The 12,084-nt window shown below is 41.3% G+C and overlaps 1 protein-coding gene across 1 annotated transcript in view; it reads right to left on the bottom strand.

The window, feature by feature from the left end:
- Positions 1-11,431, bottom strand: part of LOC132155438 (chromodomain-helicase-DNA-binding protein 7-like) — a 47,200-nt gene extending 35,769 nt beyond the window's left edge. Inside the window, exons 1-3 of the mRNA XM_059564279.1 lie at positions 11,427-11,431; positions 9,505-11,338; positions 1,686-2,092 (exon numbers count right to left, since the gene is read on the bottom strand). Coding sequence (XP_059420262.1) covers positions 1,686-2,092; positions 9,505-11,338; positions 11,427-11,431 — 2,246 coding nt within the window. The remainder of the gene's footprint in view (positions 1-1,685; positions 2,093-9,504; positions 11,339-11,426) is intronic.
- Positions 11,432-12,084: the final 653 nt, after the last annotated feature.

Consider the following 12,084-nt stretch of genomic DNA (forward strand, 5'->3'; position numbering starts at 1 on the left):
TTTGCTATATTGCGTATTCCCAGTATGCAAATATATCTGCATAACAGTACTATACTTAAGTTATATACACCTGTGAATGATAAGGAAACATGCATGAATGAGAAAATTAAAAGAGGGACACGCTTGATATAGTTATGTGCAGTGCAATGAAAATGCATTGAAAATACTCAATCAGCTGTTCGCGCTGACTGGCACACAGCCAAAGCGTGCGCACTGAAAGCCCCTCCCACAGCATTTGATTGTGAAAACCGATCTCTTTCGTGTTTTATTGTGCTTGAGTGGTCAAACACGCACACAATTCTCAAAATGTCCGTTGTGTGGGGTGACAGAGTCAGTTATGTGTTAAATAAACGGTTAATAAACAGTTGGGTGAAAACCAGATATGTATCAGTATATTGGATCCGTGCAGTTATAGGTTGTATTGAGTGTGCCAGTCATATCGCATACCCCATGTAATCATAGTTCACTTTCCCTGTTAGTGATGCCTTATTTAGCATTTAAATAAATCTGTTATAAGACGAGTTATGAGAGGCACTGTGTAAATTAATACATTTCAACAGCAAATAGAATTCTTATTTAGAATTTAGAAGTTAATTTAAAAACTGCATTATGTTCAATTTATGTTTTTTTTTTTGCTGATTGCTGCTTGTTATTTTTAAAAAATAAATAGTAATTTAATTTAAGTTGGGGCTCTGGAAACCCAGGAGAGGAATAAAAAAAGAAAAAAAAAAAGAAAGGTAATTCTGATTTAATATTATATTACAAATATCTGGCTTTATTCTCACAATACTGAGATTCTCTCCCACAATACTGATAAGGAAAAGCCACTCTCTTATTCTCTCGCTTCAGAATACATATCCCACACTTCTGGCTGTTTTTCCCCTCAGAATTGACAAACTAACTTTTTTTTCTGAGTTAAAACAAGTTATAATGTCCGAATTAGGAGATATAAACTTGCATTTAGCAGAAAAAAAAGTCAGAATTGTGAGATTAATAAATGTTATGTAAAATTTTAATAGTGTTAGGTTTAAACATTTAAATATTTCATGCTGTAACTGTAGGGCCAAGTTAATACAATAAGTCCCCTATGAACAGCATGTGAGAATATTATGTAGGCCTATTGTTTAAACCAAATGTATGCTTTAAAAGTAATCATAGCAAGTTTCATCCATAGTCTGCCCATTTAAACATCTGCGTTTAGCTTCAAATGGTGTCTTTTAAGACAGTATTCTATAAAAACTATTTGCATTCCGATTCTGACAAGCCGAAGGTACAACAATAAAAAAAAAAAATTAAAAAAAAAAATCTTATTCTATGGATTCTTTTTCTAGTGGATTTTTCCACTTATTCTTAGTGTATCTCTGCCAACACATTACGCACACAGCTGCATGTGACATAACCGTGACATCTACTCCAAATTGGTCTATAGTTTAGAACATAAGCTTTGAATTATAACTGAATTTATTCAAAGGAAAGAACAATTTGTCCAGTAAACCACTGTTTAAAAAAAAAAAAAAAACCTTTAGTTTTCCCCCTGCTGTACTGTAACTGTACCGAACTGTGACATCAAAACTGAGGTACATACCAACAGTCACGTGTGTACCGTAACACCCCTACTACTAACACATAAAATGCCGTAGATGAGACATGATTTTAAAGGCTACAGGAAGCTCAATTTCACATACCTGGACTTTTTGGAGCTCTTAGGCTTCGGGGTGACAGTCTTCACTTTTTTCTCCTTAGGTTCCTTTGGTTCTTTGGGTGTCTTGGGAGTCTTCGGGGTTTTAGGAGTCTTGGGCTCTTTCGGTTCCTTGGGCTCCCTCTCCTTTGGTTTCTTTTTGCTCTTCTTTTCAACAACAGACTGTTCCACGGGAGGCAAAAGGGAGTCTCCCTCGTTCATCAGAGAAGCCTCATCACTGAGGTCCTTAATCTCCTGGCCTTCGCTCGCCTTGGCTTTCTTCTTTTTCTTCTTTTTTGGCTTGAGCTCGCTCTCCGTCTGCTGTATGTCACAGTTGGCTGGTTGGAGGTTTGGGCCCGAGGCAGGTGTCTTACTGGATGTTATCATCTCCAGGGAAGGGTCTGATGGAGAATGCTGATGATAAGGAGAGACAGGAAGATGTGTTAGAACAAAGAATGAAGAAATAAAAGCAAGGCAGGAAACAGAATTAGAGGATTTCCTTCTTGCATTTTTGCATATCTCACAGCCACAGAGAAGCCAAACAAAGCTCATGGCATCACTGCTTCATTTCATCGATCAAAACCACATATATCAAGTAGCAATTTTTTTTATCCCCCCCAGAAATGCTAGGATAAGTGGGGGAAAAGTGAATAAACACAATCACACTTTAATGTACTCAAACAGCTGTCTCTGCTGCTGTTGGCATTCCACATTACTCTGTTTGATTCCCTTTTGCTCCCATTAGTACCAGTGTTAGCTGTAGCTCGGCAGAATTAACGCAGCAACGGTTTTGCTTCTCTCTTTGCAGTTATCTCTGTTCCCCTCTCCATTCATGGCAAAGACAGACTGACAGGAAACATTTTGGCAGCTGTGCTAAGTGTCCAGCTTCCCAGAGTCACTGCAGCAGATGGGCCTGTGGCATTATGACACTATTAAATGATATCTATACTTCATAAATGCCTCATTTTTAGACACCAGCAAACTGAATGCAATATGCTAAAGCTTTCAAAAGGCATACACACACAAAAAAGAGAAAAAACCCTGGCCTGGTGAAATCAGTTTCCATCCTGGCAAATCAGGGAGAATATTGTGTATTCTCTATAAGCCATGTGTTGATTCTAGTCTGGAGTTGTATTGCACACCATGCACTTTGGTTTTAAAACAAAAGACTTTGTAAACCACATCATTGTGGTGATGAAATGCATATTTCCTGTAAACAACAGCATGAGAAATAAGGGTGCACCATGCATGCCAAACAGTGGCAAGGTCACAGAAAAGGCCCAACACCCAGTCCAAAGGTGATCGTTAGAGCAGCTGGAACAGCGAGTGTTCAGCCGCCACTTTAACGGATAAATGTCTCCCCTCTTGCCAAGCCTCCCCAATAATCAATTGCATAAATGACAATAGGCCTACCGTAGATGCTCTCTGCATTTCTAATTTGACAGCAGCAGTCCTGAATACAATATGTTCAATATAGGATTTCATCTCTCGGAGAGAGAGACTGACGTGTCAGTTAATCTACCAGGCAAAGTGCTCACTCGGTGAGCTAAATACTCCCCAAAGGAGCACTGCACTTCAGCTCAGCATGGCAGGCTTTTTGCAAGGCGAACCCATGAGTTAACACCCAATTCATCTGATGAAAAGCCAGCTCCCAGACACAGAGCCTAACCCTTGCTAAACTTTATCTTCAAGATTCATTGCTCACTGCTGCTGAACTTGCAGTCTGCTTCTGACTGAGAGCAAATCTAAATTAGCTACAAATTTATGGCACTGAAACACCTAGATACTGTAACATACTTACTAGCAAGCTAACTACTCCAAATAAAACTCCCACAGAATAAAAACTTGAGGTTGCCAAAGTATAGCAAAGGCTTCTCAACCTCTGTGTCACATTAATTTATTTAATAACAACCTTTAATTGGACAATGAAAAGATGCAAAGTTAGAGTTTAACAAATATCAATAAGTCAGACAGTTACTAGAACATTTATGCCCTTGCCATTTTACCCATTCTGTGTTGCAACTTCCTTTTACAACATTTTGTTTGCGCAAATTAAAGAGCAGCAAGTGCAAGCATAAGACCATACCCTGCTGAGGAATATTTAGTAAAGTACTGTTCTGCTAGCATCTGAAGAGTGTGTGACAACTACGACGACATGCAGTTGCTGTCAGCACAGAGTCTCAGGAGGCTGGCACCTTGCATTAACTGCTTAACAAGAAATAAAGGAATCATAAACATGGTATACATTCATGGATTCCCATATGCACTTTTATTTTAGTTCTTAAACCCCAGTGTGATGCTGTGAACACTTGCGCTTCGTACCAGTTTGACTGGAGCCACAATGAAGAGTATGTTCCATCGGATGAAGCACTGCTCTACTTAAAGGTCACATTCATTTCTCATCAAACCTCTCAATATTCCATGAGTGACACAGTTCTGCTGTTTAATAGTGCGAGAGTCGAGTGCTGTACATTCTAAACTGTGTAAATGGGGGCTATGCACTGATCTATATATGAATCGCTCATCGCGTTCTAAACTGCCACAAGGCAGTGAAGCTACCGGAAGTTTTCTATCCGCCATCTTACTAATCCCTAACAGCAGAGAGCACCATTGAGGCCATCCTTAAAAATATTCTTGTTTGCCGTAACCCGACCGACCCCTGTCAATTTAGCACCGACTCAATTTTTTTTTTTTTTTGCTTTTAGTCCGACCGACTTGCCAATTGTAAATTTGCATTAAGACCGACCAATTATTTTTTTACTCTTCAAACGACTAATACAAACGCAATAAAATACTATTAATTATATTTAAGTATTGTAAATGTATAAATTGCCTTGGCCTACATACAAATGAAGGCTATCTTCTTTAATAAAAAAAAACCCTTGACGTCATCTATGTTTACACGGATGTCACACTGTGGCCTGTGAGTTTGCTTCGTCTCATACTCTCACTCACTGTCAGAGTCAACGGTTCACGCTTGGTAATGATGGCTGGGGCTGCAGTAAACTAAATGTTTGCGGTCACTGTTCAAAGTCATACGGGTTCGGGCACCATAATACATCCAAAAAAATTCATTAAAACAGCTCGACACCGCTTTAACTTGGCACGAAGTTCTGGAAAAAATGTGCCCAGATCTTTTCCCATCCCTTCTCCTCTCTAGTCTAAAACTGTGACTGTGTCGACTGTCACTTTATGTTCGAAAATCTATTGCACGAATCAAGCACGAATCAACCAACACAAGTTTCGAAAACGAAAATAAGAAAATGATTTTAACGACCTTCTCGGAGCGCGTCCAGGTTTTTTTTTTTTGAACAGGCGTCACACAGCAACTGCAGCTTCGGGCAAACACGCATAACAGCAAATAATACTTCTGCACAATGTTTCTCTTTTTACAACAGAAATGTGAATTCAGCCGGTATTCAGTCTCATACAGTTTCGGGCTTGAATCGCCTAGGGCTGTCAAAATAGCTGAAAAAACTAAATTCAAATTTTTTACTTAAATATGATCAAAATTCGAATTGTATTCGAATTTTAAATGCATAATTTCAGTTAGGGTGAAGAAAAGCTTTTTGCTTCTTCTGAGGCTCAAGATAGCGCATCGAGCAAAATATTACTGCATGTTTATTCAAAGCATCAGAATACATGACTGTGAAAAAAACATATTTAAAATAATGTTTATGAACCAATTATTAAGTTGCTTAAAGAACTATAAACAAAACAGCATCATGTATGCATGCATTGTTAAATAAATAAAAAGTGCGGAAAACCAGTCACATAGGATACATTTTTTAATTTAAAAACATGAGATGCGCGAAATATGCGTTGTGTGTGTGATTTTTTTTCTCATTAAATTCGTAAGATTTCCTATTAATTCAAATGGAATGTATGGGAATACTAGGGATTACCAATATGATGACGGTGGCTTCACATTCATGACGTCATGAGCCATCCAGTTCTTTATTATAGATCAGTGGGGCTATGCTTCTTTGATAACTTGAGAAGTCCACACTGAGAAGTGTACCACATTTGACTAACCTCCTGCCAACTTCAAGTATAGGGGTTTATATGAATAACAAAAGAGAACTTGAACTATTTGTTCCCGCCCAAATAGTTTTCTATAACCATTGCGGGTTTCAGAAATTTGACGAGATAACCTGATATCAATAAATGTTGTCTCAGCTGGTCTAAAACAGAGTAAATGAAGTCATGATGTAAAGGAACTGACAAATTAATTAGGCTATTTCATATTGTGACATACTTTTGAGTAAAACAGAATGTTAAAAAAAAAAAAATGTAAGGACCGGAACCTCGGTTGTGAACTGGAGACAGATCTGATATTGAGCTTGCAGTCATTTGTAAGAAATTATCAGTGTTAAGACTCAATGATTGGAGATGTCTATTATGGATTTAATAATAGATTAATAATGGATTTGAATTGCTTGAAATATTGGAATAACTTTGAGAAGGAAAAGACAGTTCAAGTGAAACAAGTGCAGGGGAAGTCTGTCATGTAGGCTACATAAAATTATGAGAACGTACTGTAAAATAATGTTGTGGAAACTTTGTGCGTCTGTGTTTCAGTGCGTTGTTATGGGAAGAGCACATTCACAACGGAGCTAGACTGAGCAAAGTTAAGTTAGCTTGTGCATTTGCAGCCTTTTGTGCAATTGTATATTATAATAGTGTTTATTTATGGACATATATTGGATTTATCTCCTATAGAATTTGTTTGGTTAAGAGCACTTCAGTTTACCAGTGATCATCTTTAGCTTAGCACATGCAGCACAAACTTCAGCGCATAACATTAATAAGTATGATTTCGACTGTCATATATAACACTATAAAACGAACACTATTAAAATAAAACTTTGTGAATTATTTCGGTTTAGTTTTCATGTTTAAGCGCATTGTTACGAGACGATTACATACACAACAGAAGTTACACATTCTGATTAGCATGTTACTTAGTTCAAGTTCACTTGTGCATTTGCATTTTTTATACATAAGTTGTAATATTTTTTTAAATAAATATCAGATTTATCTCATATAGGATGTGCTTCCTTGAGTTAAATAAGCTGCTAGCAAAGCTAGTGATGCACCGAAATGAAAATTCTGCACCGAAACCGAAAATTTAGGATGCACTTGGCCGAAAACCGAAACTGAAGCCGAAAATGGCTTTTTTTAAAAAAACGTATATATATATAGCTTGGATTTAATGGATCTGAATTGAAAAATCACAATATAATAATCAAACTTTTATTAACAGTTACATAACAAAACAAAATATTTTTTACAATAAATATAAATAATAATTATTCTTCAAGTTTTATGTTCCATCAAATAAAATAGTTTTTTAAAAATTGTGCAAAAAAAATCCACAATTTTGGAGATTTTTGCAGAACAAATGTTACATATTGCAACTTTGGTGTCCTCTCGTATAGGGCTGTCACTTTTGTGAAAAAAAAATCCTGTTCGATTTTTGAGACATAGGCAAAGTGTTCATTGAATCGTTAGTAAATTGCCTATATTTGGCGTTGATCCGTTTTTTCAACGCCAAATATAGGCAAATCCACCGACAACTAAACAGGCATTAGGGCGAACGTAAAGAGGGCGCTTGAGACGCGCACAAGTCAGCAATGTGGACTGCCATAACATCAATGAAAAACATTACTGAAGGCTACATTGATATTATGCACTAATAGGCTCTGTGTGTGTGTGTGTGTGTGTGTGTCAGAACCTGCAGTTGCTATGTGACGCGCATTCGCTGCGAGCGCATAGTGACGAGCTGGACGCGCTCCGAGAGAAGGCCGTTAAAATCAATTCCCTGTTTTCGTTTTCGAAACTTGTGTTGGTCTGTCCGATCGATTGGGCAGCTTTTGTGACAAGCTTTTTTTGATTGTGACAGCCCTTTGACATGCTTAATCTTTGATAGGCAGACGCGTGACACGTTTTCGGCTGTTTTTTTTATTTCGGCCCGAAACCGATAATGCCATTTCGGCCGAAAATTTTCGGCAGCCGAAATTTCGGTGCACCCCTAAGCAAAGCATTTCAGTTCACGGGTTTTCATTCAGCTCTTCAGCTTCAGTGCACGCTTTTAGAACAGCAATGCACAACATTTAATTACTATAACTGTGAATGTCATGTACATAACATTATAAAGACGACATTACAGGCTGTGTCACAGAGCTGTAAAAATGGTTATGCTCACCAAGTAAATGAGTTGCGTTTGTGCCAAACTCTTATTACAAAGCAAAAACAAACACTCTTCTTTGATCCATGAATGTTTCTCTCATGTAATGTCATCTCACAGTGTGATACGACCTGTCATAGCAAATCAACACATGCTGTTGTGAATAAGTGAAGCCTCTTCTTATCATAGGATAAGAACATGCAGTCTCATGAATAATTTAATAAGACGCATCATCAATGTACTATAGCCCATTGCTACATCACAAATTGTGACGTCAATACAAGGTAGATTTTAAACCTGGAAGATGAAAACAGCGCAAAAAAAGGTTAAAATTAACCAGTTTTCTCCAACAGTTAAAATTATCGGATGCTAATATTGTCTTCTATGATGTGCAACACATACAACCTCTGCTAAAATCTCAGAAAAAGTAGTCCTGGGTTTCATGACCCTTTAAGTTAACTTAAATTAGAAGTTTATATTTTTTTAAGTCTAAAAAAAAGTTACAATTGATAGCTCTCAATTATACTGTAATGTTGAATGGCTATAGTAAATGGTGTTATATTGGGGGGGGGGGGGTGTTGAGACGGCCATTTCATTGAGATTTATCATGATTAATTTCAGAAAAAGCTTAGTTAAAATTAGTTCATTTTTTTAATAAATTGTTTTTTAATCTATAGTATTCACAGATTATATAAGATTCAATAAGATCAGCAACATTAGCCAAATTCAAGTCAAATCACACCATAGTAGATATAAAATATGTTAGGATTAAATGTCTTTAGGCAATTCATGATTAGGACAAAAACAAGATGTCTTATTAGCTATAGTGAAAGTATTCCACTCAAGTCTATGTGCTGCATCTAGGTCACAAGTGAGGTTTATGAATTAATATTGACTGACCTTAAAAGTCAACCACAAAACTTTGATATCATCACACAATCAGCCAGACACCACCACTGACATTGAGCCATGGTTGTTAACGGTGGTATGAGTGAGATAAAGAGACACAATGCTATGAGCAGAATGAGCATGTTTAAATAACAGCAGCCATTGTGTGTGAATGGGTCACCAGAGAGAGAGGCTTTCAGAGCAAAACAAGCTAATGGCATCAGAAGCACGTGACACACGCAGCTATTGAGAGCTGCTAACCTTCCTTTCCCACTGGCTCCCTCCTCCACCCTCCCAACAGGACGCATCCTGCTGTACGCCATTAACTCACGCATGAGTCCTCTGAGACAGGCAAAGCAAACAGAAAGAACAGAGCGAAAAAGACAGAAATGATGCAGACAGAGAGGGAGCAAGAGCGAGCGGGGAACGGAAGGAGTGCAGACGGGGGAGGAGAGTGATGCTTACTGCGAGCAGGAAGGCAGCATTTACCCTTCAGAGTGGGAAGGGGGGAGGGGTGGGGTTTAGGAGATTAGCACTGTGGCGTCTGTGTCTTGGGGAGGGCCCAGTAATGCAGCGAGGAGGAAACAAACAACTGCAAAAATCACTTTTCACACTTGTGGGGTACAGACAGCACCATAGCCGGTAAGAGTAACCCTCAAATGGGCCTTCTGCCACCCACGTGCACAACATTGACTTTCCAAAAGACTTTTAATGGCAATGGAAGGCATGCTTCATTTGCACAACTCACCTGCATGTGAGGCACTTTCTGCATGGGTGGAGGCGACTGGTGAGGAGGTGCCCATGCATGCTGTGACGGAGGGGAGCTCTGGTAGTGCACAGCCAGGTGTGCTTGTGACGGGGGAATTGAGGGAGGGGTGTGCACCTGCTGCAGCTGTTGCTGCTGGAAAGGCAATGGGGGTGTCTGCAGCTGCTGGTGCGGAGCTTGTTGGGCAAGCAGCCTCTGATCCTGCGGCTCTGTGTGGTTCGCACCTGGTCCTGCTGGAGGTCTTCCTTGAGCACCAGTGGCCCTGTGATTGGGTGACAAAGCAGCGTATATTTGGGTTGGTGGAGGATGTGGGTGTGATGGATGTGATGCCAGCTGTTGGTGGGGATGCTGCTGAGCTGCATTCATCGGGCAGGCTCCTCTCTGGGCATGAGCCATTGGGCCTTGAGATTGATGCGGAATGACGGGGTAGCCACCCACATCAGTTCCCAAACCTGCACTGGGTGGGCGGCCCTGCTGGGGAGGAGGGGTGCCTGCAGGGGTAGCCAGGTTCCTCATGGGCGACATGGAAGGAGGCGGGGCATATGATACCTGAGGTGGGGGCTGTAAATGCTGTTGCTGCAGTTTCTGCTGGGCTGTAGCCTGGTTTTGAGCTGGATTCACAGGCTGGGTGGTGATTTGGTTCACATGAATAGGCTGCTGGTGCATTGGTCCCTGTTGAGCCCCAGGTGATGGATAGCACTGGGGCCCTGTCGGGACAGGGTAGCGCTGTACCTGGGTCACGGGAGCATTAGGGTTGCTGTTGGTGGTAAGGCTCAAGTTGGGACTCATCCCTGAAGTGTTGGCTAATCCCTGATTAAGGTTGCCATATGAAGGATAGGGAGGGTACTGCCCTGAGCTGTTTACAGTGTTAGAAGGGACTTGCTGGTTGTGCATGTTATATCCCATGTTTTGGTGGGGTCTTCCGCCCATGACCACCTGCTGCTGCTGTTGTTGCTGCTGCTGTCGTGAAGGGCTTTGTGGGAACTGGGGGTTGTGGCTGGGCACAGTCTCTGGATGAACAGGACCCTGGCCAGGCCTGTGGAGAAATTGCTGATTGGGTAGCTGATGCTGCGGAGGAGGCTGTGCCGGGTGACGCATGGGGGGTCCCGACATCCCAGGATTCTGAGTCATCCCAACTTGACCCATGAAATGATTGACTTCCTGAGGGAGGCCTTGGGGAAAGTGGTTCATTCTGGGAGGTGTTTGGGTCTGGTTGCGGCCCTGCATGCCATAGTCACCACTGCCGATAAAAGGGCCCATTTGGTGGGCATGTCCTTGTGGTCCAACAGGGCTGTGCTGATGAGACGAGGCTTGTGGTGGTTGCTGCTGGAAAGTGGGTCTAACTTGATCGGACACCTGCATAGCTTGAGCGCCCCATGCATTTCCACCATCTGAGAATGACTGGCTCCGTCCATCTCCTTGTGCTCCTGGGTAGACATGATGCCCTGCAGACCCTCCTGCACCAGGCGGAGGACCATGATAGCGAGATTGAGGGGAGGACATGCCATTTACTGGCCCATTCCCCATCATCCGGCTCCCCTGCTGGTCCATTGGATGCATCTTGGGCTGCTCATACTGACTGAAATGATCAAAATGGTGGCCAAGCTTGGCCTGTCCAGGTACAGCAGGTAAGGAGAGGTGAATAGAAGAGGGGAGCTGCCCGTAGCCTTGGCGCTCATGAGGCATCTGTTGACTCATGGGATTTGCCTGACCTTGGGGGTAGCCACAGTCCCCCAGGCCCTCCAACTCATCAGAGAACAGATTCCCATCGTCTCCGAAGAGGCTCATCATGCCTGGGTCAGCCTTGGCAGCCGAGCTTCAGAAGCAGGACAGGGAATGTGTGCTCACACAGAGGTGGATGTCCTCAAAGCCGCTAATCTGCTAACTAATCTGCAGCATGTCACTCCATATTTCCTTAATTCTCTCAGAGAATGCAGCTTCAGGCAAAGTCAGGTTACAGGACCTGGAGAGGAAGGGAGAGAGAGAGGGAGTATTAACACAATAGCTCTAGGTGAGAGAAAGCCTCTTCCATTTTGTTAACTTTAACCACCCTGCAAAATTTTTAGCCAGTGAGTCACAGCTGTTGAGAGATACAAGAACAGTTGAATGGTGGTGAGACAGTGTTATCGGTTTATTTATTTTTGCAGTTAAATCAGTTGTAACGGACTCTGTGCCAACCTTTGATCCCAGCCCCCACCCTCTGTTCCTTCTGTTTCCAAACAAAAGGGCCATCACACACAGGCACCAAGCCTAAATTAATTCATTCTTTACAATTTGTTGATGGTGGGGAAAGAACAAAGGAGTTTAGAGTAAGGCAGCAGAAGCAGCAGTGGTAGTTAAACAACAGCAGCTGCCATACTAGGCAGGCAGATGTAGGAACACAAGCAAGTCAAGTCTTAAAACCAGCCCTGTTGCCAGCTGCATTTTTGTGTTTCTGATGCATTTTAGAGGAGTACGAGTAAGGTGTAAATTCATATACAATTTGAATTCCCAACCTGCTCATCCCAATTACGAGGTAATCAGATGAGCAGGGGGAATTGTGTAGATGTGAATTAAACCCGG

Source organism: Carassius carassius, chromosome 12 (assembly GCF_963082965.1).
Source record: "Carassius carassius chromosome 12, fCarCar2.1, whole genome shotgun sequence".
Classification (NCBI taxonomy): Eukaryota; Metazoa; Chordata; class Actinopteri; order Cypriniformes; family Cyprinidae; genus Carassius; species Carassius carassius.